Source organism: Conger conger, chromosome 9 (genome assembly GCF_963514075.1).
Source record: "Conger conger chromosome 9, fConCon1.1, whole genome shotgun sequence".
NCBI classification, from domain to species: Eukaryota; Metazoa; Chordata; class Actinopteri; order Anguilliformes; family Congridae; genus Conger; species Conger conger.
In genome coordinates, this window is record NC_083768.1 from 47341654 (window position 1) to 47364107 (window position 22454).

Here is a 22454-nt window from a genome sequence, read left to right on the forward strand (position 1 = left end):
ACATGGCTGTTCTTATATTAGGTGAAGCCTTTACTGTTTTCAAAATGTGTGGTTCTTTGCACTCGTTTTTACAGACTCACTGTATGCTCATTAAGGTAGCTTTGTTCTAGTTTGTGTGACAGCTTAATGTTCAGTAGGTCTGGAGGCAAATTATCAGTTAAATCTCTCATTACTATGTTGTCCCTCTGTACTTCAATCCCTTACGTGAGGGGTATATTATGAAGCAGGATTACCAAGATAGCTGGATAAATTCATGTAGCAAAACCCAGAACAGCTGTCCTTATATTGTTTCCAGTTTTGCAAGGATTCAGGGTTTTACTCAGTTAACTTAGCCAGCTATCTCAGTAATGCTGCTTTGTGATATACCCCCCAGGTTTTTAAATTGCAAGTCACTCCGGATAGGAGTCTCTGCTAATGGCAGTAAAATGATTATCCCAATCACATCTCACCTGGGATGATAGAAGTCATCATTGGGTTTAACTGCATTTTGCACGAGGGCAAGCATCTTCTCAGTAATCCACAAGAAGGCTTACATCCCCACAGGGCAAAACAGAGGGGGAAAAGGCTGACTATAGAGGATTACCAGCAAGAATGATTCAAACCCTTCACAGCCATTTTCACGCTTAAGATTAGTATTCGAAGGACAAGCATTTATTTACATGTAATTGTAGCTTTGGTAAACATTCTTGAGTGTGATTTTCAAGAAGAAAAACCTAGAAATTGCGATTCGCTTTATTTCTCAGTGGGAAAGATATATTGTAGTGTAGGGAGCCCATTCAGCCAACCGTTACACTTGTACAAAGCATTCACTACATATGCACCCAGCTTCATTTTCTAGTCTTCAGTCTTGCACTTTTAGCTTTTTATAGCTAAAACGATCAATACAGAAACTAAACAAGGAGTCAATGGAGGCAATTTTATGTCTGTGGTTGAGGTCATCTGCTCAGGCAATGAAACAAGGGACATTTAATTTTATACTCACTGGATGATTGCATTTTTCAACCAGTATAACCCGTGTAGTGCTTACTCCGGAATAAATGGACAGAACAGAGAAACTGTTGACGGACAAGAAAAGTTTTATTTTAGCACAAAGGCCGAGCTTACTTCAATGATGTACAGAGCATTACATTTCTTATTCATGAGTTATAACATTGAAAAAGGGTACAATGTACTTGACATACAATTATACTGAGCTTCTTGAAACATTTAACCCAAAACATACATCACCTGAGTACACCTTTATAGTCAATTTTACAACCCAGTAAGAAAAAATACTTTCTGCAAGGCCTTTTGAATCTGTATCAATACACTACAATATAAAAAAAAGTCTACAAACCATAGAATATAAACAGTATTGTACATAAAAACAAATGTAATACAACATAAATGTAATAGCATGGCCATCGCCTTTGATTTCTTTGGTCTTTTTTTTGTAAAAAGAAAAGAAAATCCTAAAAAAGTTTAAGGCAGGATACATTTAATGTAAACACTGCAGTCCACACAAGTCCATTCTCCTGCAAACAGTCTTTGTCTGGACCAATGCATACAAACACTTCATGTATAAAAATGTCTTTTGAAACTCGGTAGCACACTACTATAGTGGGCAAAAAGCCAATATGCTGCACAAACAAATTGTGATATTAAATAAAATTAATTGAAAACTGTGCATAAGAAATACATGTATGACAACTCTAGAACAGTCTAGAACATAATACAAAACATATATATAAAAAAAAAAAGGGTTAAGGAACACATCTTTGACTGAGTGGACCTCTACATGAGACCTAGTAGCTCAATCCAACGCAAAGAAAATACTAGAAATATCCACTTGAGAGCATATAAGCTCTTATGCATTGTGGAAATTCCTTGTCCCAGTGCAACACTGATTCTTTTGGCACCTACATTACCTACAAAAACAGAAACATTCCAGAAAAGCACTTCTGGAATAATTTCCTGCAAGTCAGCGCAGGGGTCAGGATCTCAAAACTGCACTGTAGGCGGAGTAGGCGCTAAGCTGGTTGGCGGGGGGTGGGGGGGGGGGGACTGCCCTGCTTATCATCCTGAATCCAGGGTGAAGCCCTTCTCTGTAGAACACAAGCTGCTCTGGCAGTTGACCGGAGGGGGGACGTGCCTCAGAACTCAGAGGGAAGATAGGAAGGCCTTTAAGCCTCCCTTTTGTTTGGTCGGGGTCTCCGACAGCGTCAGGATCTTCCTGAGCCTGGAGAAGGCGGACTTCTTTTTGTCACCCTGCGTTGAGGAAGGGGTGCCTGACTCCGATGAGGCAGACCTGGAGAAACAGATGAACACACTCGCCTGAGCCTGAGGTATCAACCGCAGCATAATAAGGCTGGTACCACACAACGGCATAAAAACACAGCCAGGAAAATTTGGGCACGGTGTTCTACAGCCAGGTAAACCACTGATACATAGCTAAACATTAAAATCATTTTGAAAGGGTCATTTTGTTGGAATGTGTCTGGCGAGCAAATGGTCCTTGAAGTTTATTTCCAAATACTTCACTGAGAGACCATTTTCCATTCCATAAACAAATTATGCGAAGGCCCAATTGGATACAGGCAATTTAAACTATTTTACCTAGCACCAACTGTGGCTGGCAGCAATACATAAATGTATTATTAGTATGCATATTAAAAACTATTAAAAATTGAAATCTCGTTTACCTGGGTGTTCCGTAGGGTGTCTTCTCTGTAGATTTGGGGGGAGCTTTTCCACCTCCAGAGCGGGGGGTCCGGCCTGGGGTTTTCGGTTTCCCAAAATTCCCAGGGGTGCTCTGGGGCCTGGAGAGGGCCGCCACTGTATCCCTGCTGATGCCACGGCTCCTGGAAGTCTTGTCGCAGGTGTGGCAAGTGGCCATCTGGCAAGAAAAAAGGAAAAAAAGTCACCTTTAAAGCCCGACCACCCAGGTGATGAAAATATACCCTGGTGGAGGTGATTTAGAGATTAATTTAACAATCTGAAAAAATAATAATAAATTCAGCTTTATAAGAGCGGTCTACTTCTCCATTTATAAAGCAAAGTTCCCTTCACATGTCTTGGAAAACGTGAATGTGAATTAAGCACGTCAAGAATACAGACTAGGAACGTGTGGCAAATGCTTTTCTACATAATAGAAACTTCTGACAGCATTTCAGGGGACAGCCCAAGGTGCCTTTGTGTCCGACTCTCGCTTCTCAAAGAGATTCGCTGGATTCTGGCAGCTTCCGGCGCGAGATGCACCGCAGTGTGACCTCCCTGTCGCTTTCCCACAATGCACCAGGGGACCAGCCAGCGGTAGCAGCTGGGCTAACCTCTCGCCCACAGCTAGTGTCCCACCCCGTTCACTTCAGTGTCTCCGGGTAAGTGCAATCTCCACATAAATCTCCGGGGGACAGGTGTGCGATGGCATCATGAACCAATTCCTCGTAAATATACTGCACAGACTGCTCGGCCCCAATAAATCTCCTCCTCCACCTAAATAGCTAGATTTTCATTCATCACAAATCTCAAACGTGCTTGTCATCTCTCAGAGGAATGTTACGCATATATAAAATGTATGCAGCATTCCATATGTGAAAGATATTTAAAATCCAGGAAATTCTGAGTGTACTCTGTTAAAATAATCTTACGGGGACGTGTAAACCGCAGACTTTGTCACTAGCAGCAGATCCTACTCGGCTCGTGGGCTGCACAGACAAATGACTGGATTTCCATATGTTTGGATAAAACCGCTATACTAACAGAGCAAACCAGCGGAGCCGTGAGCATGTGGGAAAGTGAAACGGCATGTAGGCCTTTCTGAGGACGTCTATTAACGGCGTTTCAGAGGCCCCCTCTCAAGTTCTGCTGAAACGCAACACGTTTTCCTCGCGTGTGAATCCTGCCAGTTTAAACCGCCCATCACTGCGATTAGAGACACGACGCAGAACCACAACCGTGAAGAAGACCAACTGCAAGGGCCAATACTGTCCATCCAACAGGCTGATGGCAACGGCAAGGTGAAACGGCGTCCCAAAGGTTTTCCGACACATCGCAGAATTATAAAAACTTTCCAAAAAATGACCAAGACAAGCATCGCAAAATGAAGGCGGAACAAGAGAGGTCCTCTTCAGGAGAAACCGACTTGTTGCAACTCACCGAGACGAAGGCTGCCATGGTGGAGAACGAGAGGTCGAGAGTGCGGAGCAGAAATCAGAGGTGTAGGTTGACCTGGCTGGACAGGGTGTTTACTAACTTACTGCTCTCAACGCTCGCCTATTTATAAAGCCCCTCAGCTCGGCAGGTCGGCCAATCGGGTCACGGAGGGGGTGGGGCCGTGCAACACTAAATCTGCCTCCTCTTACTCACCCGCTCCCTCCCCCCTAGCTCTGATGTCACTGGCACAACTTTCCCGCCCGGAGTTACGATCCATAAACAAATCGAGGAATGGAGATTAAGTGCTGCAGCGGAAAGGCAGTCAATGCCAATACATTTAACGACAGGGCTGCCCCATATTTCCTGGGAGTTTTCCAGTCAGGTTTCTGACTAACATTATGCCTGCAGTGCTGCCTCATTAAAAAGGCAATGTGCAAGCATATTCACATCCACCAAAAAACACTCCTCCCTCCCAAAAATATAATCACATATCTATACATACCAATATATACTAGAAACGTATAATATACAGTGCTGTTTAAGTATTTGGACAGTGACAATTTTGTTGTGTTGGCACTGTGCTCCAGCACTTTGGATGTGAAATAAACGAAGAATATGAGGTTTTTAATGCAAAGTTAAAGTGCAGACTGTCAGGGTTAATTTGAGGGAATTTGCATCCATATCGGGTGAACCTTGTAGGAATTGTGTCCCTGTCCAAATACTTAAGGACTGCATATTATATCTCCATAGACTCAACTAATGTTGAATAGATGACTACTTTCCATCTATATAAAAAGTTGGTGAAAACACAATGTGCTCAACTCAGTGCTTCATCAAACACAGAGGAAAGCCCAGACAGAAACATGCCTCATTGGAATCAGACCGTTCGAAAACATGAACTGAATAAACTGTTACTTCTTATTTCCATCTGTTTTTATGCAGACACAGTAGAAGCATCTGTGTTCCATTCATCCAGTTAAGCCCATACTGGGAAGTGACCCAACACTGTCATTTGTGCCTTTGAGAAACGCGCTAACTTGCTTCCCAGGGACACAAAAGAATGGCCATACGGAACAATGCATCTTGCAAGGCTTTGTAGCGTTACCTCACATGCGTGCTTCTTTCATTAGACACTACACACTAGCATATCAAAGAAATGGCGAAAGAGGTGTTCATTTCAAAATGTAAATCAAGAATCTTTTGTGAAGGCAAGGGCTCTAACTGTCAGCCAGTGATGGATCAGGACGAAAAGATTGCAGCTTGGAAATTGCAGTTTTTGGAACCAATTTAAAGCAGATATTTTTACCCGTTTGTATTTCTGTAATCGTAGGCCAGTCTGAGCAGCAAACTGCCAGATCGGTTGTGTGAGCTGTGCCATCAGGGCATTGGTAGGGCATGCAGACATACACACTAGCAGACAGATGGACTATGGTGTCTGAGAGATGGAAACAGCCTTGTGGAATGGGAGCCTCCTTTGCGGGGAATCGTCACCATCCTGTGGGGCTGCCGCTGCTAGACAGTGGGACGTATCACTCCACCCAGGACCAGCCCTTTAGCAGGGACCAGCCCCCCAGCAACCTCTTAAGCTGTGGCCAGTCTGAATCAAACAGCCAAAACCCTTTTCAATGTAAAGTCAGTGGTACAATTGCGGTCAAAATACAAACTCTAATGCCTCCAATTTTAAGTCATTGTGTCACATACAGCAATACTTTATGGACGAATCAGGGACAGGGATGAATCACTCTCCCACACGCTTAGTGGAGGAGCCGCATCGGCTTCCCTACTGCGCAGTCTCTGGCTCCAAATGTACAATATGGCGGTGCCAGTAAACTTGACTTTTCTGGGCTTCAACACGCTTTTCACAAGCCAATGGTTAGTCAGTGGGTGACGCAACAGGCACTTGGCACATATTTTTCTCCAATCTATGGTTTTGAATACCGAATTAAGGGCTTTTAATAATATAAAGTAGCCAGTCTCTCGGCCATCAGCCCTGGCGATAAACGTTCCGAAATAGAATGGTTTCCCTCAGCTCTGGATCAAAATCAGAACAGAATTCCTCGGAGACGGCCAAGCTGCCGGAGAAGAACATTATTCCTGCTGTAAGCACCAGTGGTAAATCCTTCAGACAGGCTGCCACACTGCAGATGTTAGCGGGAGACGGGTTCAAAACGTGGCGAATGTGTCGCCTCTGGTGCAAATAGAAAATACTCCTAAAGATAGACCCTTTGCTTTGAGGGATATCCATCAAGCGATAAAAATGTATGTGAAGAATATGAGCGGAGCAGCTGAAGAAGATTAGATTTACTGCGCTCATAAATAAACTGGAAACTACAGGCTAAGGCAGAGGGTGGCTTTACTCAAGCACAGCACAGCTTGTCTGAAACTCATGTATGTTTCGTATATGCTTCGTTCCACAGACCCTCTCAAATCTAGTCTGGAGTGAACACCAGGGCTGTGCTCGAACCCGAATACTAGCATACTACTTGTATCAAATTTCAGGCAGATTCAGTATGAAATTCAGTATGAATAGTATTCCAAGTATGCGGTTTCTCACACACACACACACACACACACACACACACACACACACACACACACACACACACACACACACACACACACACACACACACACACACACACACACACACACACACACACACACACACACACACACACACACAGGGCTTCCAAAGCCCTAAGGCACAGATGTTTGACAAATGGCAAAGTGGAAGAACGTCACCAAGATCAAATTGTGCAGACATGCCTTAAGTTGTCCCTCAACCTGGTCGGGGCCCTGCATGGACATGCCAATGGCAGAAATAGGATCAAGCCACCTGCAGCTACAATACAAACTATAGGCGTGCTCAGAACAGCTATATCTGCTCCATTAAAACATGAACCGATGAATGCTGTCAATATTGCTCAGTCATTGGTTATTTGAAAGAGCATGCATGTTTTGTAGTCTTTGTCCCACTCACTGGCCAACTGTCTTTGTGTTAGTTGTTGTTTTTACTGGCAAAATAGGTTCACACAATGATAACAACTAAAGTTCTTCCAAGTAACCATTGCAGGTACCTACCAGATGCTCAGATGCCTTTTTTAATACTATTGTCCCTTCGTGTTATGTGTTCTGCAGTGGGGCCTCTTGAGAGGAGTACCTTGCTAAAGCAGAGGCCCCTTTTGCAATGTCAGGAGCCAGGAGTTCTGCAGGGTGGTATTTAATTGAGAGTGAGAGCTTCAGTTGGGAGGGCGTCCCCTGGGTCTTCTCAAGTAACGACTTTAGTCGATTGATTGGCTGCAGTTCGCCTATGTGAACATGCTCTGGTGCTAGAATTCACTCTAACTAATGTACAGAGAAGGCTGTGGTGATGATGGGTCAAGCAATACGGTTGGGAGCTCAAATATTGATATTCCGCTCGGAAACAGAAATTTAAATAAAAATACAAGTATGATCAAGGAGATTCTCAATAAACAATAACAGGAAGACAGGAGACTTGGTCCACCTCATTCAGGGAGTCGCGAAGCACAGGCTGAAGAGGAAGAAAGAAGCTTTTTGAAGAGAGGAGCAAAAAATATGACCCCCTACCCACTCCCAGAAGTCACTGCTGAACACAGTCTAAACCAGCGTGTTTACCCAAGGCTAGACGCAAAGCCTCTGCACTGACAGTCTGAGACACAAAGAACTCGGTGCAATCCAAGCAAACCACAACTTCCTGTTTTCTATATACGTACAGGTATAAGCCGGCACACATACAACCAGCTGCTGTGTGCCGTGAGGAAAGAGCAGGCAGGGGCCGGTGCGACCTTGATGCTCTCACGAGAGCTGGTGGCCCCCACCTTGACTTGCTACGGGCAACAGATCGTCTTCACACATTCATACACTATATCCCGGCACATGGCCTACGATAGCAGGCTTGCAAGGCACCCTAGTTCTGTAATCGTCGTGACAGTTAAGACAACAGGGCCGTGCACAGACTTATTGGGGAGAGGTTGGGGGGGGGTATATGCTCAAAATAAAAAGTGGGAAGCATGACTACAGGACTGGTCAACCCAGGTCCTGGAAAGCTGCAGGGTGTGCTGGTTTTTAACCTTAAATACAATGACCACTTTAGACCCGGAAGGTGAGATAACTGTGTAGTTAACTGCTGATCAAGTCAGTGCTGAGTAACCATGAAAGCCAGCACACCCTGCGGCTCTCCAGGACCAGGGTCGGCCACCCCTGCTGTACTGCAGACGTATACGGCTCTGTTGCTGTCTCAGGGCAGGGGGCATATGCTACGACATACGTTTGTGTCGATCTGTACACGTGCCGGTCAGACACCGTGGCATGGACAGTAAGTAGGCCATCGCCCACTGCACCACTACTGTGACAAGAGGCTGTGGAGAGATTGTTTGCATACTCTCTATACGACGTGGAAATATCTATAAGTCCGGTTGCAGTCATGACCTGTTGCAGGAAGCCCTATTTAAGCCCTGCGTAAACCTGACCTTCTGTGTTGATGCTGCAGGATAAGTGCCGGTTACAGGTTTGGAAACGTACAGTACACGTGGTAAACAAGCGCAACGTTGTTTACCGTTCCAACAGGATCTTGCAATGGAGGGGTTCAAAATCTCTCACAAATATGAATTGCTCCAATTTCTCAGGAGGCAGAATAATATTGACATCACTGAACAGCATTGCAAAAACTGGATGATGTACTACGGGTCGAATCCAAATCTAAACCAAGTCCTTGCCAAACTCGTAGCTCTAAGAGAATGAAACCAGGCCCCTGGTGCTGGCAATGTGTGGATGTTTCAGCAGCCGAACTACCCATTAACCCAGATGCCAGCAGAATGTAGAGTACTTAAAATAATTGTGAAAACCCCCTACACGTGCAGGCTCTCTTTCCTCCGGAAGGTTCCATCTCCTCTTAGACATAGCGGACCCTCGTTATCTCGTCAAAAGCCCACTGCCCACTGTTAAACCCCTGAGCTTTCTGCGGCATGTCAGCCGCTATCAAACTCGAGTGCCGCGTTGTTTGGGTTGATCATTCCAACACATGCTTAAAGCACGAAATGAACGAGAATGCGAAGATCGCAATATGACAAGAGGCCAAGCCAGACTAGTGTCTGGTGTCTAGTGCATAAAAACCTGTTCGTATTGGTCTGAGCAAGATACTCAAACAAGTGCGCATGACAAATATAAAAATACTTTGGGGTCATGTGTCAGGGATGTCAAGTTGGTAGGACGGTTCTCCATTACTGGAAACCGACTGCTCAACACAAACAAAGGGGCCATATGGAGGGAGATAAAATCTAAAATTCAATTATGAATTTCACATACACTTAAGATTGATATTTTTGTGGCACAGACGGAAATGTTGATATTAGTTTAGGCTGAGAGCCTTGAAAGGGTCTGAATCGTAAGTCATATACTGGACATAAATCTTATAGAATCATGCCAATATGGTGGGTTTTAGTCAGTAATCCTCAACCCCAGTTCTTCCTTGAGGAATTGAAAATCCACAAGCCTGGTCTGGTACATTTGACAAAGCGTGTTCCCTGGAGTCGATTTGAATTAATTTACTTTTTTCATAACTTCATTTCATGCTCCAGTTAGAAACTGCATAATACTGGAGGTCCCTGCATTCTTCCCCCCCACAGTTCGAATGCCCAGAGCCGTCATTTTGGACAGGGCTATCCTTTATTCTTTATAATGGAGAAAAATAAATATATATATATTATTCAGAATCAATAGTCACAAACGCCAAGGTTTGCATTTGAATCCTCACTGAGCTAGTGCAGACTGGGGCAAGCAGAACCATGGACATTTGGAGGTAGTGTCAAGTTTGGGTTAAAAACTAAATAAAAGCTACAGTAGATAACCAAGATTTAAAAAAAGTTTAAAAAGTGATTATTTGGTAAACAGTACGATACACAGTTAAAACCGAATGTACATTTTTCTGCAAGTTAATGTTCTCTCGTTTTAATGCTGATAACCATCTGGTTATGGCTGTACACTGTCTAATGGGAGAGACAACCATATTCACCTGATATGATCCTATCTCTGGATGACGCCTGTCTCATTGGGCACGGTGAGCTGTGTGTGCGATGGGATTTACCCCAGAGAGGAAAAAACACACTCCTGCAAGGTCAGCTGCCAAGACAAGACAGATCTACAAAAAATCATCAGACCCTACACCCCTGCCAGACCTCTTCGTTCAGCCTCCACAGGCCGCTTGGCACCTCCCCCTCTCAGAACCTCCACCTCACGCTCACGACTACTGTCTGTTCTGGCTCCACGGTGGTGGAACGAACTCCCCGTTGAGGTCAGAACTATAGAATCTCTCCCCACCTTCAAGCGCAAACTGAAGACGCACCTCTTCAAGCAGCACCTCTCCCCATCCCTCCCTACCTCCCTGTGAACCTTAATTGTTGTCTCTGTGACTTGCTTTGTGTATCGGTATTTTTAGTTGGCTAGGTAAGCAGTGTTTGGATAGTTAACTTTGGTGACTTTTGCTCTGTTTGTTTGTTTGTTCAAAAAAAAAAAAAAAAAAAAAAAAAAAAAAATGGCCCTTGTCCTTATCTTTGTTGTACAGGTAGCAGTTGAAATTGTACTTACCTCTAGGGTCTTTCAGCGAACTTATCCCTGGTTATGGGTATGCACTTTGTTGTACGTCGCTCTGGATAAGAGCGTCTGCCAAATGCCAATAATGTAATGTAATGTAAATGGCAAACACACGAGAAACTGAGATAAAAAATGTTTTTTTACTTTTATTTCATGCCTGTGTTTATAAATAACACAATGACAATGTAGAGTCAACTGGAGTAAGATTAAAGAAGTATTGCGTACCTCTCACATGAAAATGTGAAAAATTATAGCATATTTCAGTGGTTTTGTAAATTCCTATCTCATAGCGACGAATCCTCCAGGAAACAAACAATTTCATAGGTCATTCAAGAAAATGTGCACATTTCTTTTTTTACAAAAGTCTTTATCTATTTCTGTCATTGCAAGACATGGATAAAAAGAAAACCAATGTCGTATTTTCGGATTACCCCACTGAAACATCTCAGAAACGGCTCTGTCAGAGTCGCGGGATTTCAGTCCTTTCCTGACCTCCACCTATTCCCATCAGAACAGATAAAACACATCCTGCCATTTGTTCCGGCATTCACCCTTATCGCTTTATACAGTGGAAAGTTGGGCAGGGAACAGGAGGAGATGCATTCTAACGAAGGCCCCCGTCGTCTCTGCGGGGTGCTGGCTCGTAGGTGTTGACATGAGCAGCGCCGTACATTCTTATGACTGACTGCAATGCAGCTGCTCCGTATGAAGCATCAGCTCCACAGTCCACTGTTAACATCAGCATGCTAGCAAGTTAAAACGTTCGCATTAGCATGCTAATACGTCAACATTAGCATGGTAATACGTTAACAATAAGGAGCTAAGCTGAAGCAAAGTCTTTACTGTCATAAAGTCTAGTTTTTCCCTATTTTTTTTGCGTGTACGGTTCAGAATACCAGTTACTGGTGGCCTTTATGGCTCTTCATGTCTTCCAATGTTAACACTAGTGTTCACCAGTCACTTGCCATTTTGAGGCAGACAAAGGAATATTCTAAATTAATGTAATGCTATTCGGTAACACTTTACAATAAGGTTACATGAATTAGCATGAACTAATGCAGTTGTTAATTATCTAACTATTGTTCAGCTTTGTTTATGTATTTCTACGTCATGAATACATGCTAACAACCACATTAGTTCATGCCAATTCATATCGGAATGAGATTAGTGAATGTATCTGTTAACTAATTACGGTTTGCTAATGTATAAATATTCATGTAACTAATCCATTAGTTAGGAGTTAAGAAATACATAAATTCATGAAAAGTGAATTGCATGCTTAATTAATGCATTTGTAAATCACTCATTCATGTCAACTACATTAGTTAACGCCAATTCATGTGACCTTACTGTAAAGTGTTACCTGTTATTCTTATTATAGAAGCGTTTTGTACGACTAAAGTTACATGAATGTCACCACCAACTTCTTCCTCAATGGCTGGAATGGGTCTTGTGATGAAAGCCATTTCACGACCGCACGTCAAGGCCATGAGGGTGTTGCTCGGAGTTATTCTCTACTCTAACTGTACAGTACCTTCACAGGGCCCCAGTTGAACACCCCCATTCCTACGAGATGTGTATGACTACTGTATAACTGCATGACCGAAGGAGAAGACCGAGTGTGTAATGTGGCTTATGATAATGGAGTATACTTAGTAATGTATACCAAACTATATAAGACAACAGAAGTGTAATAATTGCCTTGGTAATTATTGTCCCTCCCTGAGAACATCAGGGCAGTTTGTCAGGTGTCCAGAGTCTTCCTGTACACCTGAACATTCCTCACCACCCACTCAACACACTGTGTCTGAAGCTTATTTCCTGGTCTTGTTGAGAGACGTTGCTCACTGGCACCAGTGCGCTTGGCTCCAGTGTAGCCGTTTCAAAGACACCTTTCAATGGAAGTTACTGGTAACAATACAGTAAAAATAGAAAGTCATTATAACAATATGATAATACATTGCGGATGAATCAGGGACAGTTTGCGTCACCGCCTAGTCGCTCTTACGCACTGCGAGGGTGAGCTGCACTTGGCGCACTTCATGCCCATATAAGGGCTTCCCTTATTAGCTACTGAAAACTGCAACAGAAACTTTTGCCATTCCAAAACACTTTTCACCAGCCCATGGAAAGTTAATGGATGACATCACAGACACTTGGTCCATACGTTTTTCACGGTCTATGATCCAGACACAGCCGTGGGCCTCCTCTACAACCTCCCCAGGCCCAGCCACATCACTCCTGTTCTCATCTGCCTCCACCGGACTTCTACATCCAATGCATTACACCCTTACTGCTAGCCTATCAGGCAGCTAAGGGGACAGGCCCGTTATACATGAATACACAGCAACCACCTCCGCTACCTCTGGGAACCTGACCAGCCCCCCACCTCCCCACTGCGGTCAGGAAACCCAACCCATTTTCCGATGCAGACTGAAGACCCATCTCATCACACTGCACCTCCTCTGACCCCTAGCTATCCTCTCTCTTTATTTCTGGATTTCCTTTTGAGATAATGTTATCGGTATAGCCGTGTAAACAAAGGTTAGCTTTAAAGTGCTATTTACTTTTGTTTACACTAGTTGTTGGATTTATTGTTTGGCTTTACACTTACCGATTGAAAAATGATAAATTAAGAAAAATCCTGAAATGGTTCAGCTCATGTTGTGCACCCCTGACCGATATACACTGGAGTGGCATTTGGAACATTAGGCAAGATTGAACTGGTTGGAGGACTCAGGTAGCTACAATGTTCTGTGGTGAGCCTGGACACCTGCCTAGGACATTGCAGGTCAACAGCCCAGCGAGGGCATGTCACTCAAAAACTGTTGTGGGAATCCTGCCCGATTCCCACTGACACTCGGTCGGACTCACCCGAGTGCTACAGGAGTTCCGGAACCTTCTGAGGGCCTTCAGCTGCTCTGGGCTGAGGCGCTTCTGGGCTGCCTCCCTGCGCAGAACCTTCTGGATCTCCCTGGAGGCCCTGCGCTTCGGCTTAATCCTGACCCGCTGGTTGTCGGGGTGTCGCCACTGGAAACAGAACGGGCAGAGCATCCCATCTAGTTCCTGCTCGCCTAGAACAGACAACGGAGGAAATTATCACAAGTTACATGTCAAATATGAACAAACTAAATGCAAGTACACCCGGCCACATGTGCATTGTAGCCTGAGTTTTATCATATTTATACATTTCCTGGCAACCTTAATCACAAATAGGCTATTTAAATGTTTTGGTCCCCGTATGAACTGAAAGAGGGAAACTACTAAAAAAGCGCTGAAAGATGTTTTACAGTACGAAATTACCTATGTGAGGAGAGAATGAAAGCAATGGAAACTCCTACATCTCAGTTCATTTGTTAGAATTTTTTACAGGGGATGGTGAAAAGGGATTAATGGGGTGGACAGACGAAAGTAGTGTCAATGTAATGTATTAAACCAAAGAATGAAATGCAAGGAACCACAATGGTATCAGAAACCCTGACATGTCCAAACTCCAGTTGGACACAAAAGGCAAGCCAAGATAGGCAAAGGGCCAGGTCTCATTATATCAACTAATGTTACTGAACAGAGAAAAGAAGAAAAATCCTTGAAGTATCCTCAATGCTTCTGCAACCACAGACCAGATGGCACCTTCCAAGCAAAGGGACACCACACCTCTTCCCTGGGGTACGAATTTGGCACGGCCCTCTAATCTATAGCAACAACAGTGTTTGGGTTTCTGCAATCAAGGCGATCGAATTCTGGCCACCTCCTGCGGTCTGCAGCCCCCCTATTAGTGTTAAAGCACGGGCGAAGTCAGCTGCCGGCTGCAACTCGAGAGCCGTTAGCTTTTCACACTGCCAGTGCTGGCAGAGTGCCACCCGTTGAAGCCAGCCCCGTTCGCCCGACTCCGTGACCTGGCCTTGAAACTCAAGGCTCCAGGGTAATCAGCTTTCCAGGGCCTGATACAGGCACCAGCACAGCACTCAAACCTGCCCATCAGCCGCCTGATAACAAGATACGAGACACAAACTGGTTCAGCACCATTTCCTTTTAGGAGCCAAGAGAACTCAAATATTAAGTGGCATTAAAATATAAAGTGAAGAAAAATGACAAAACCAAAGCATAACAGTTATTAGTCAATAATTAACATTGTACTTGGCATAGCGTTCATATTTGAGGTACTTGTGGCTAGTGCAGTGTGCAGTAGTACTGCCAAGCTCAGACTGCAGCCAGGACAAACAGCGCATAGCTATCCACAGCCCCTCCCAGGGAGAAAGGGGTTCTGTTGGCACGGTAACCCACACCTCTGCCGGGTGCCTGCAGTCCGCGTCAGCCGCTCCGCTGCAGAAACTCAGCTGGCAGACTGCATTGTGAACCCAGTGCTCTGATGCAGGGCATGCTAATGCTAGCGTGTGGACATGGCGACATGGCCCAGGCAGTAAGAGTAGTCGTCTGGCAGTCGGAGGGTTGCCGGTTCGATCCCCCGCCCTGGCTGTGTCGAAGTCTCCCTGAGCAAGACACCTAACCCCCAAATGCTCCTGACGAGCCGGTCGGTGCCTTGCATGGCAGCCAATCGCCGTTGGGTGTGTGAGTGTGTGTATGAATGGGTGAATGAGAAACATCAATGGTACAGCGCTTTGGATAAAGGCGCTATATAAATGCCAACCATTTTTATTTTATTTTTTTTGGACTCCCAGTACTGCGAGCCCTTTCTTTTTCCACCCCTGCAAGGTGTCTGGAGAATTTATTCTACGGGAGCCAGTAGGTTAAAATTAGCCGGGTACCTGGGCAACTATGAAACTTCGTATCAGCTTAGTTGGGGGGCAGCAATTTGATAGTCGCTGGCCGTCCACTCATGATAATTTGAGAGTTAATAATAGCAACCCATTAGCGACCTTGTGCATAGTGTGTCCAGATAGATAATGGCAAAGTAATTTGCTTGATTTTATTCAGAGAACGTTCAGAGTAAATAATTGCATTCTGGTACTATATAGTGGGTACAGCTGCTTATTGATATTGTGCCTGTTTATGTGCATTGTTCACCACGACTGGAAAGCAGGTTTAACTTTCAATCAGGCTTTGGATTATTGACATGGCTATTGTAGAGTATTTTCTTCAGGAACATTCTTTCGGGAGGGGTTGTCATCAAAATCTAAATGGCCTCCCATGTTATGCAATATTATAGATATTCAATGAGATAAACGATTAGCTGGAATTTTAAAAAAAACACGTTGTTCCCACACCAGAGAAGTACCACCACGCTCCAGGCTAACGGCTACGTCGCGTTTACAGTGGATGAAGGCTACTTCCCACACATTCAGCAGCCGGGCTCGCTTACGCAATTACTTTTCATAGCCCACTAAATGAACTCCTGAAGGTGAAAAGTTCATAGGTTTAAAAGCCTCTTCTCCGAGCAACAAAATCATGATGAGGTTATCTTTAAATATCCCCTGTGTCACCACGCATTTAGGCAAGCTGTCTGGGAGCCAGCGCAGTGTGGATGTTGACTCCAACGATGCTACAGCTGTCTGTCACTCAGCATTTCCATTTATATTGGCTTAGCGTGAGATGATTTTCACAGTGTAATTGACAACGGCTACGAACATGCACAAAGGCACACAAGGTTAGTGGGGTGTATTGACTGCTGTTGCATGCTAATGGAAAAGCCTTGAGCGTCACTTATATGACAACACAGACAATTCTGCCTTCCTGGAAAACACAGATAAACGCAGAGAAAATGTACGTCAGCTTTATCATAATGCTGAAACTGATTAAAATGAATGCACGATTCCCAGAAGAAAAAAGCAGCTTGTCCTTGGGTGGTCAAGACTATATTACCTTTTGTAAAGTACAAAGCAAACTGTGTTTCAATGTCCAAGGGAACTAAATCTAAAATAATACCTAAAGATTCCACCGGAGCAAAATCTATTATTTTTAATTGCTATAAATTCCACATCAATATCATATAACCTCGCTTACTGGTTGCAATCAATTGTAGATGGATGAATATTAAACACTACTATGCATAAAACTCAATGTTATAATTTCAAAACATGCGTTTCAATAAAATAACCAAACAGTTCAGCATTACTCCAGTTTACTCAAACTTGACATTAGTGTACGGTTAAGTCATTTCATTTACCTTTCATACATTGCTGTTGATACCTGAAATGAGAGAGAAGGACAAATTAATAAAGTTTCAGTAAATATTTATGCAATCAATTACAACTGCAACCCTAATAACAAGTTTGATGGTGCTAGCAGTGGATTGCACTGTTCAACCAAAGGCTGTTGAATCAGTACAAGGCTGGCAGTAATCCACAACCATCACTGTCCCTATGGACACCAACACCAAAATTATGACTTATTGGAGTAACTGGAGCAATTTCAATGCATGACCCTTCAGAGAGCAGTGTTAATGTTTTCACTTTCAGCGGAAAGCGATAAAACAATTATACAACAAAGAAGTGAAGCCTACAGAGAAATCTGTGTGTGTTTTGAATATTAAAATTTAATTCAGAAAGTCTGGCTTAATTAGCTTTTTTTTAGGAACACATGCACAAGGTGTAAGACTTCGCAAGTCTCTATTACCCAATGTCTATTATTAGTCAACAGAACCAGCCACACTCGAAATACGGTAAAGGAAAGGGTGAAAAGTCGGTGTAATAATCAGTCCCGTGCTGATCTGTCAGTCAGTTTAACACCATGGGATTAGGGTTCATCAGCAGTGCGGGGTTTGGAGATTTGGAGACCGCTGTTACACACATATGACAGCAGGGAGACTGGCGCCAGAGAACACATTCCATCCTCGCCTGTCCAGTCAGGCTGCCCGGTTCGTCACCTTGGCATGTGTGAAGTGTAGCCAAGTACGGGTAAAGACAACATCGGGCAGGACCTCGCCACTGCACAAGAACAGCAATGTGCAATTACAAAAAGTAAGGAAGGAAATTAACTCGACCACAGCAAACACTAGGTTTCTTTAATTTGTGTTTTTTTTATTTGTGGGTTTCAGGATCTGTAGGACCCTGAGTGGTTGGCGAAAGATGAAACTACTTCCTACATCTGCACATGTTCCATGGGCTCCAGGAACCAACAAAAAAAATCCTGTTCACTCATAAAGATCCTAATCTTACAGGTTGCTGGCAATTTAATAACCTCTGAACCTGAAGAAAAATAAAGAAATATGAATATATTCTGCATAGCCTAAGTCTCAAAGATGTCTTACCATCGGCCAACTGCGCCAAAGTGATGCTGTGATGCACCTCAATTATTGTATCTCAATTAAAATGTTCTTCATACAGTCCTTTTTTAAAATCGAGTACAGACTGCAATGCTGTTGCGAGAATGTCAGTCAACAGGCCACTTTGCTGAACAAGACGATCTCAGCAGAGTGCAAACTAGAAGAGAACTCTGCATCACAACCCTCCAGAGCCCTAGCAGAAATTATTTTATTATTAAAATAATAAACTATAACAATTATTTTACATAAAACTGGTGTCAAAGACACGTTCCAATGAAAATATTTGGAAATATAATGGATTTGGATGGATGGATTTATTGCTACTGAAAGTCCCTTGCAGTGTATGTTTCAGCATAGCATGGCTCTTGAGTTTAACACCAGAGACTGGTCCCTACAGTGGACAAAATGAATGGAATGAAATGAATGCCAGCCCGGAGTCTACCCAGGATAACGGGGACTCATCAGAACAGCTCTGAAGAGAGCCCCTGTCCCCGGTGATGGCGTCGCTGTAGATGCTAGTCCCCGTGGCCCCGCCGTGATGCGGCACTTCCTGGCAGCTGGGTCTCAGATTCGCACTGACGGGGGCCGTTAGGAATGAGCGCTGGGTCCCGACACGGGGGGGTGAGGGCTGGGGAGTCGCCCCGGCAGGGACCGGCCGTCTCCTGCATAGCGCACATCGCTCACGCCGCGCTGCCCGTAAACCACACTGAGGCAGCGAGGAAGAACGTAAGCGCCAGAACAAACAGTCCCCTCGCTCAGAGTGACGTCCATGCTGCCGCCATCGTGCGGCTGGCAGGAACCCTTCCTGGAGCCTCTCCATTTAAAGGACGTGATGGCTTTTCAGCGCTTATTCAATTACAGCACGGCGCAAGAGGCTAATTCATTTAAACTCCAGTCATTTTCTTTTCAAAAGTTCCAACTCACAACCATGAAAATGCCTGCAGCAGGCACAGCCTTAGAGAATAATAACTAAATCTTTCTGCCTATGCCTCCGTCTTACAAACAGGTTCATCCAAACTTCAAATCCGGCTATGCGAAAATATACTTCTGGATGTCCACCTGTCACGTTGAACCTCCAAATCAGTACTGCCGTGTTCTGGGAGTGCCTCTGTCTATACAATGGGCAAAATGAGGATTTTCGTTGTAAAAGACATCCTGAACATCCAGAATGACGTATCTTGAGTCCGTAACAGGTGGCTTCTTCAAATTGTACATTTGAAATGTCCACCCTCATTCACACAAAATGATAGTTCTAGACACTAACCATCTCCTGTGTGGAGTTCTACAACTTCCTGGCCATCACCAACATTCAACTACTAGAAAATAATTCAAAACCAATCCCACACACCAGTGCGCGCTTTCTTCTATGTGATGTTCCATACAGTTTGTTTCGGTAAGCCTATTGTTTGGCCTATACCTCCGACTACATTGTTCTTGTTCTCAGCCACACAATGACTACCTTGACTTTGATGGGCATAAGTCTGGTCCTCATGTCGACAAACACCAAATAATAGAATCAAACAAAAGCCTAGAAAGCTTTCTTATACCTGCAGGAAAGAACTGATTGAATACACCTGACAAATCAGAAACAGCTGAAAACCCAACTGTCCAATGACTTTTGGTCCACTAAAATAGGGGGAACTATGTACATAGATTGTCCATTGTGAATGTAAATATCCTCAAGTTAAAAGTGACAGTCTGCTCTTTAACCACAGACAAAAGGAACAGAAGTTTTACCACAGTCCAAATACAGATGGCACTGAACTTATATAAATATATATATAGTTTACTCATGATGTCCCAATTAACTGTAGTATCAAAATGAACTGGGACATCTAGACTGTATTCAGGACAGTCATAACCTATCAATATACGTTTCCCATATGCCTACATTCTTGTGAATATAATTTTAGTAGAACAATTTAACTTTCATCTTGAATGCTGTTCCACTGAAAAGGCCTAAATATTGGCTTCAAGGATTGAAAACATCATTAGTTACACGTGGGCTCAAAATGACAAAAAAAGTCTCAGGCCTATTTGAGCAATGAAGCTTATGAAGTGAGAATTTATAGAGGGGTTCCAAGGATCAATATCATGAAAAATGTACAGTTTAACCACAGCTATCGACTCCCTGCTCACTCGGTGAAGAACCTAACTGGAATCTGAGGCATCCACTCCTTTCTCTGCAGAGAACACCAGGTCATTAATCTCTTGTGTGGACGACAATATAGTTAAAAGCTTCCTTTACTGGAAACGGAAATGTCCAAGCTGGTTTGAATTTGCCGAGAACACACTCCACACATGCAAAGCAGTTTAAATGAGTCGAGTTTTGTATTTTTCCTACCATAGGTAGTCACCATTTCCGTATGCTCTGACCCTTCATTATGTATCATCTTGCCATGACATGAGCAATGATGGCGACAACAAATACAACCCGCCCCCCTCCCCCCGCATTAAATTACTCTTGTGTTGGGCATGTAAGTAATATTTATTTTTAGCCTTAACAAGCAGATACTATATGGGCACCAATTGGCAAAGCAAGCATAGATTTTGGGCCTGAAGTATTGATGCATTTTTGCGCTATAGTAATAATACACTGATATAAATGATAACAACATAACATCATCTTTTTAAAGTAATACTAATACTTTCATTTTACTATTAGGGTATTATGTATTATTCCTCACTTTCTCAGAGACGGACTCACTTTCTCATGTGCATTTTGGGCATGTACTTCAGACCACATAGCTAACATCTGCGAATCAAACAGTGAAAAATCTGCATACCTATATTGTTGCCAAGCCACGTTATTAAAATATATTTTCGATCATATTTAGTCAAATTAATAACGAGTCCAGAGAACAGTCAGGAATTGTTCAGAAGACATTAAGCAGTACCATACAAACTCAAACACGATCACTATCACTATATTCAAGATCTTTTGAATATCAGAATAACAACAAAAACATTTCAATAAAGCAAACACTTGCCATTTATCAAAATACGTGGGCATCTCCGAAATTTCAAGCTATTAAAAGAGCAAATATACAATATGTAATTAGTGCAGCAAAAAGTTAAATTGTGCTTTGCCCACTGCGTCGAACCAAAACTGGCTGATGCTGCCTACCAGAGGAAACAAAGGGCCATTGCAACGACTGTGTCGTGTGCTGAAAAAAACATTTCGTTCCGTCATATAAAAGTGAAACAATGCGTTGTGTTTCAGTTTACTCTCTTATATGCAGACTTACATCAGAAAGCGGGACTGCTCCGGACAGACGTCTTTGTAATAAATGGATGCCTTCTGTAAAAAGGCGGCGGTGCCATCGGCTTCTGGAGGCATGCTTGTAAACGCGTGGGACAGAGCGATTTCTTACGTTGCTTTATTTAACTATAACTTAACTCGTAGCTAACTAGCCAGCTATGATCTTATGTTGCCAGGGTAAGATAATTAGTTTACTATTTAACGCACTGAATATGTCAAATAACTAAACTAACCACCACACCGTACACCAAAAATAGTGCAGTGCCCTTCACGCGACTTGTCATATTTTCCCAGCATGCTTCACTCATGTAAAAGACACTATGGGAAACTGAGGCGCTTATGGCACATAGGGACGTATTAACACGGATGGAGAGCATGCTATTATTTAACAAGTATACGATCAAAGATCTACAAACAAAAACAGTTCATTTGAAAAAGAAATGTAACATTAATATAACCAAAAACCAGTGAATATTATTAAGGGTACTTGTCGGTTATTTACCCGACCCGTCCACTAAGCAAAGCCAGTAGGTCGTCATGTGATCAGGACTCGCAGATTCCATGATCTGTAAAATAAATGGATAAAACAGTCCTTTGACTAGTCATGCTATTTCAGCCGATCCACATTATTACAATTTCTTGTGCAGAGCAGCTGATCTACATGGTTAGTGTAGTTCCTTTACGCCAAGTTGTCGGCTTCCACTGCCAAAACCAATACTGAAATATGTAATTTAGCCAATGCACATTCAACGACAGAGAATTTTTATTTTTATTTTTATTTTTTTTACACCAAATCCTGTTTTAGGCTTTGGACATTTGCAATTTGCATACCTTCATTTGACACACCAATTTTGTTTCATGAAGTTGTTTAACATAATTTTTTTCTGAAGATTATTAGGCTGTACAGTTTTTGGTGCTGAAATCGCACCTCATGCATAACCAATGAATATATATGTAATTACGATAATGTTACATATAAAATCAGAATATATGGCTATGTTAACAGATGTGACAGGGTGCCTCAGTTTTTCTACTCTTATTCTGAGTCCTGTCAGATCAATAATTATGTAATTAGGTATGAGTATTGAAAAAAACATGCAAATTAATTATTAGCTGTCTGGTATATGTGACAGATTTAAAAAAATAATGTTCAACTGTGATTTGGTATGTGTATTGAAAGAATCGAAAAGAAAGGTGGTTTCTGGTTGAGTAGCCTAAAAAGCCGGAGGT

General features: G+C 43.1%; 1 protein-coding gene across 1 annotated transcript; it reads right to left on the reverse strand.

Annotated features, from left to right (window-relative positions):
- Nucleotides 1-1056: 1056 nt before the first annotated feature.
- c9h18orf21 (chromosome 9 C18orf21 homolog) lies at nucleotides 1057-21520 on the reverse strand. The gene is made up of 5 exons (XM_061255497.1): nucleotides 21211-21520; nucleotides 16865-16887; nucleotides 13615-13814; nucleotides 2682-2875; nucleotides 1057-2287 (listed from the first exon to the last, which is right to left on the reverse strand). Exons 1-5 carry the CDS (start codon nucleotides 21300-21302, stop codon nucleotides 2140-2142), a joined length of 657 nt encoding a protein of 218 aa, XP_061111481.1. The 5' UTR covers nucleotides 21303-21520; the 3' UTR covers nucleotides 1057-2139.
- Between the last annotated feature and the right edge of the window lie 934 nt (nucleotides 21521-22454).

Coding starts and splice junctions, on each gene's coding strand:
- c9h18orf21 (XM_061255497.1), bottom strand. CDS start 21,302: ATGCCTCCAGAAGCCGATGGCACCGCCGCCTTTTTACAGAAGGCATCC. Junction 16,888..21,210: donor GAGCAGTCCCGCTTTCTGAT/GTAAGTCTGCAT, acceptor CTCTCATTTCAG/GTATCAACAGCAATGTATGA. Junction 2,876..13,614: donor GGAACTCCTGTAGCACTCGG/GTGAGTCCGACC, acceptor TTTTCTTGCCAG/ATGGCCACTTGCCACACCTG.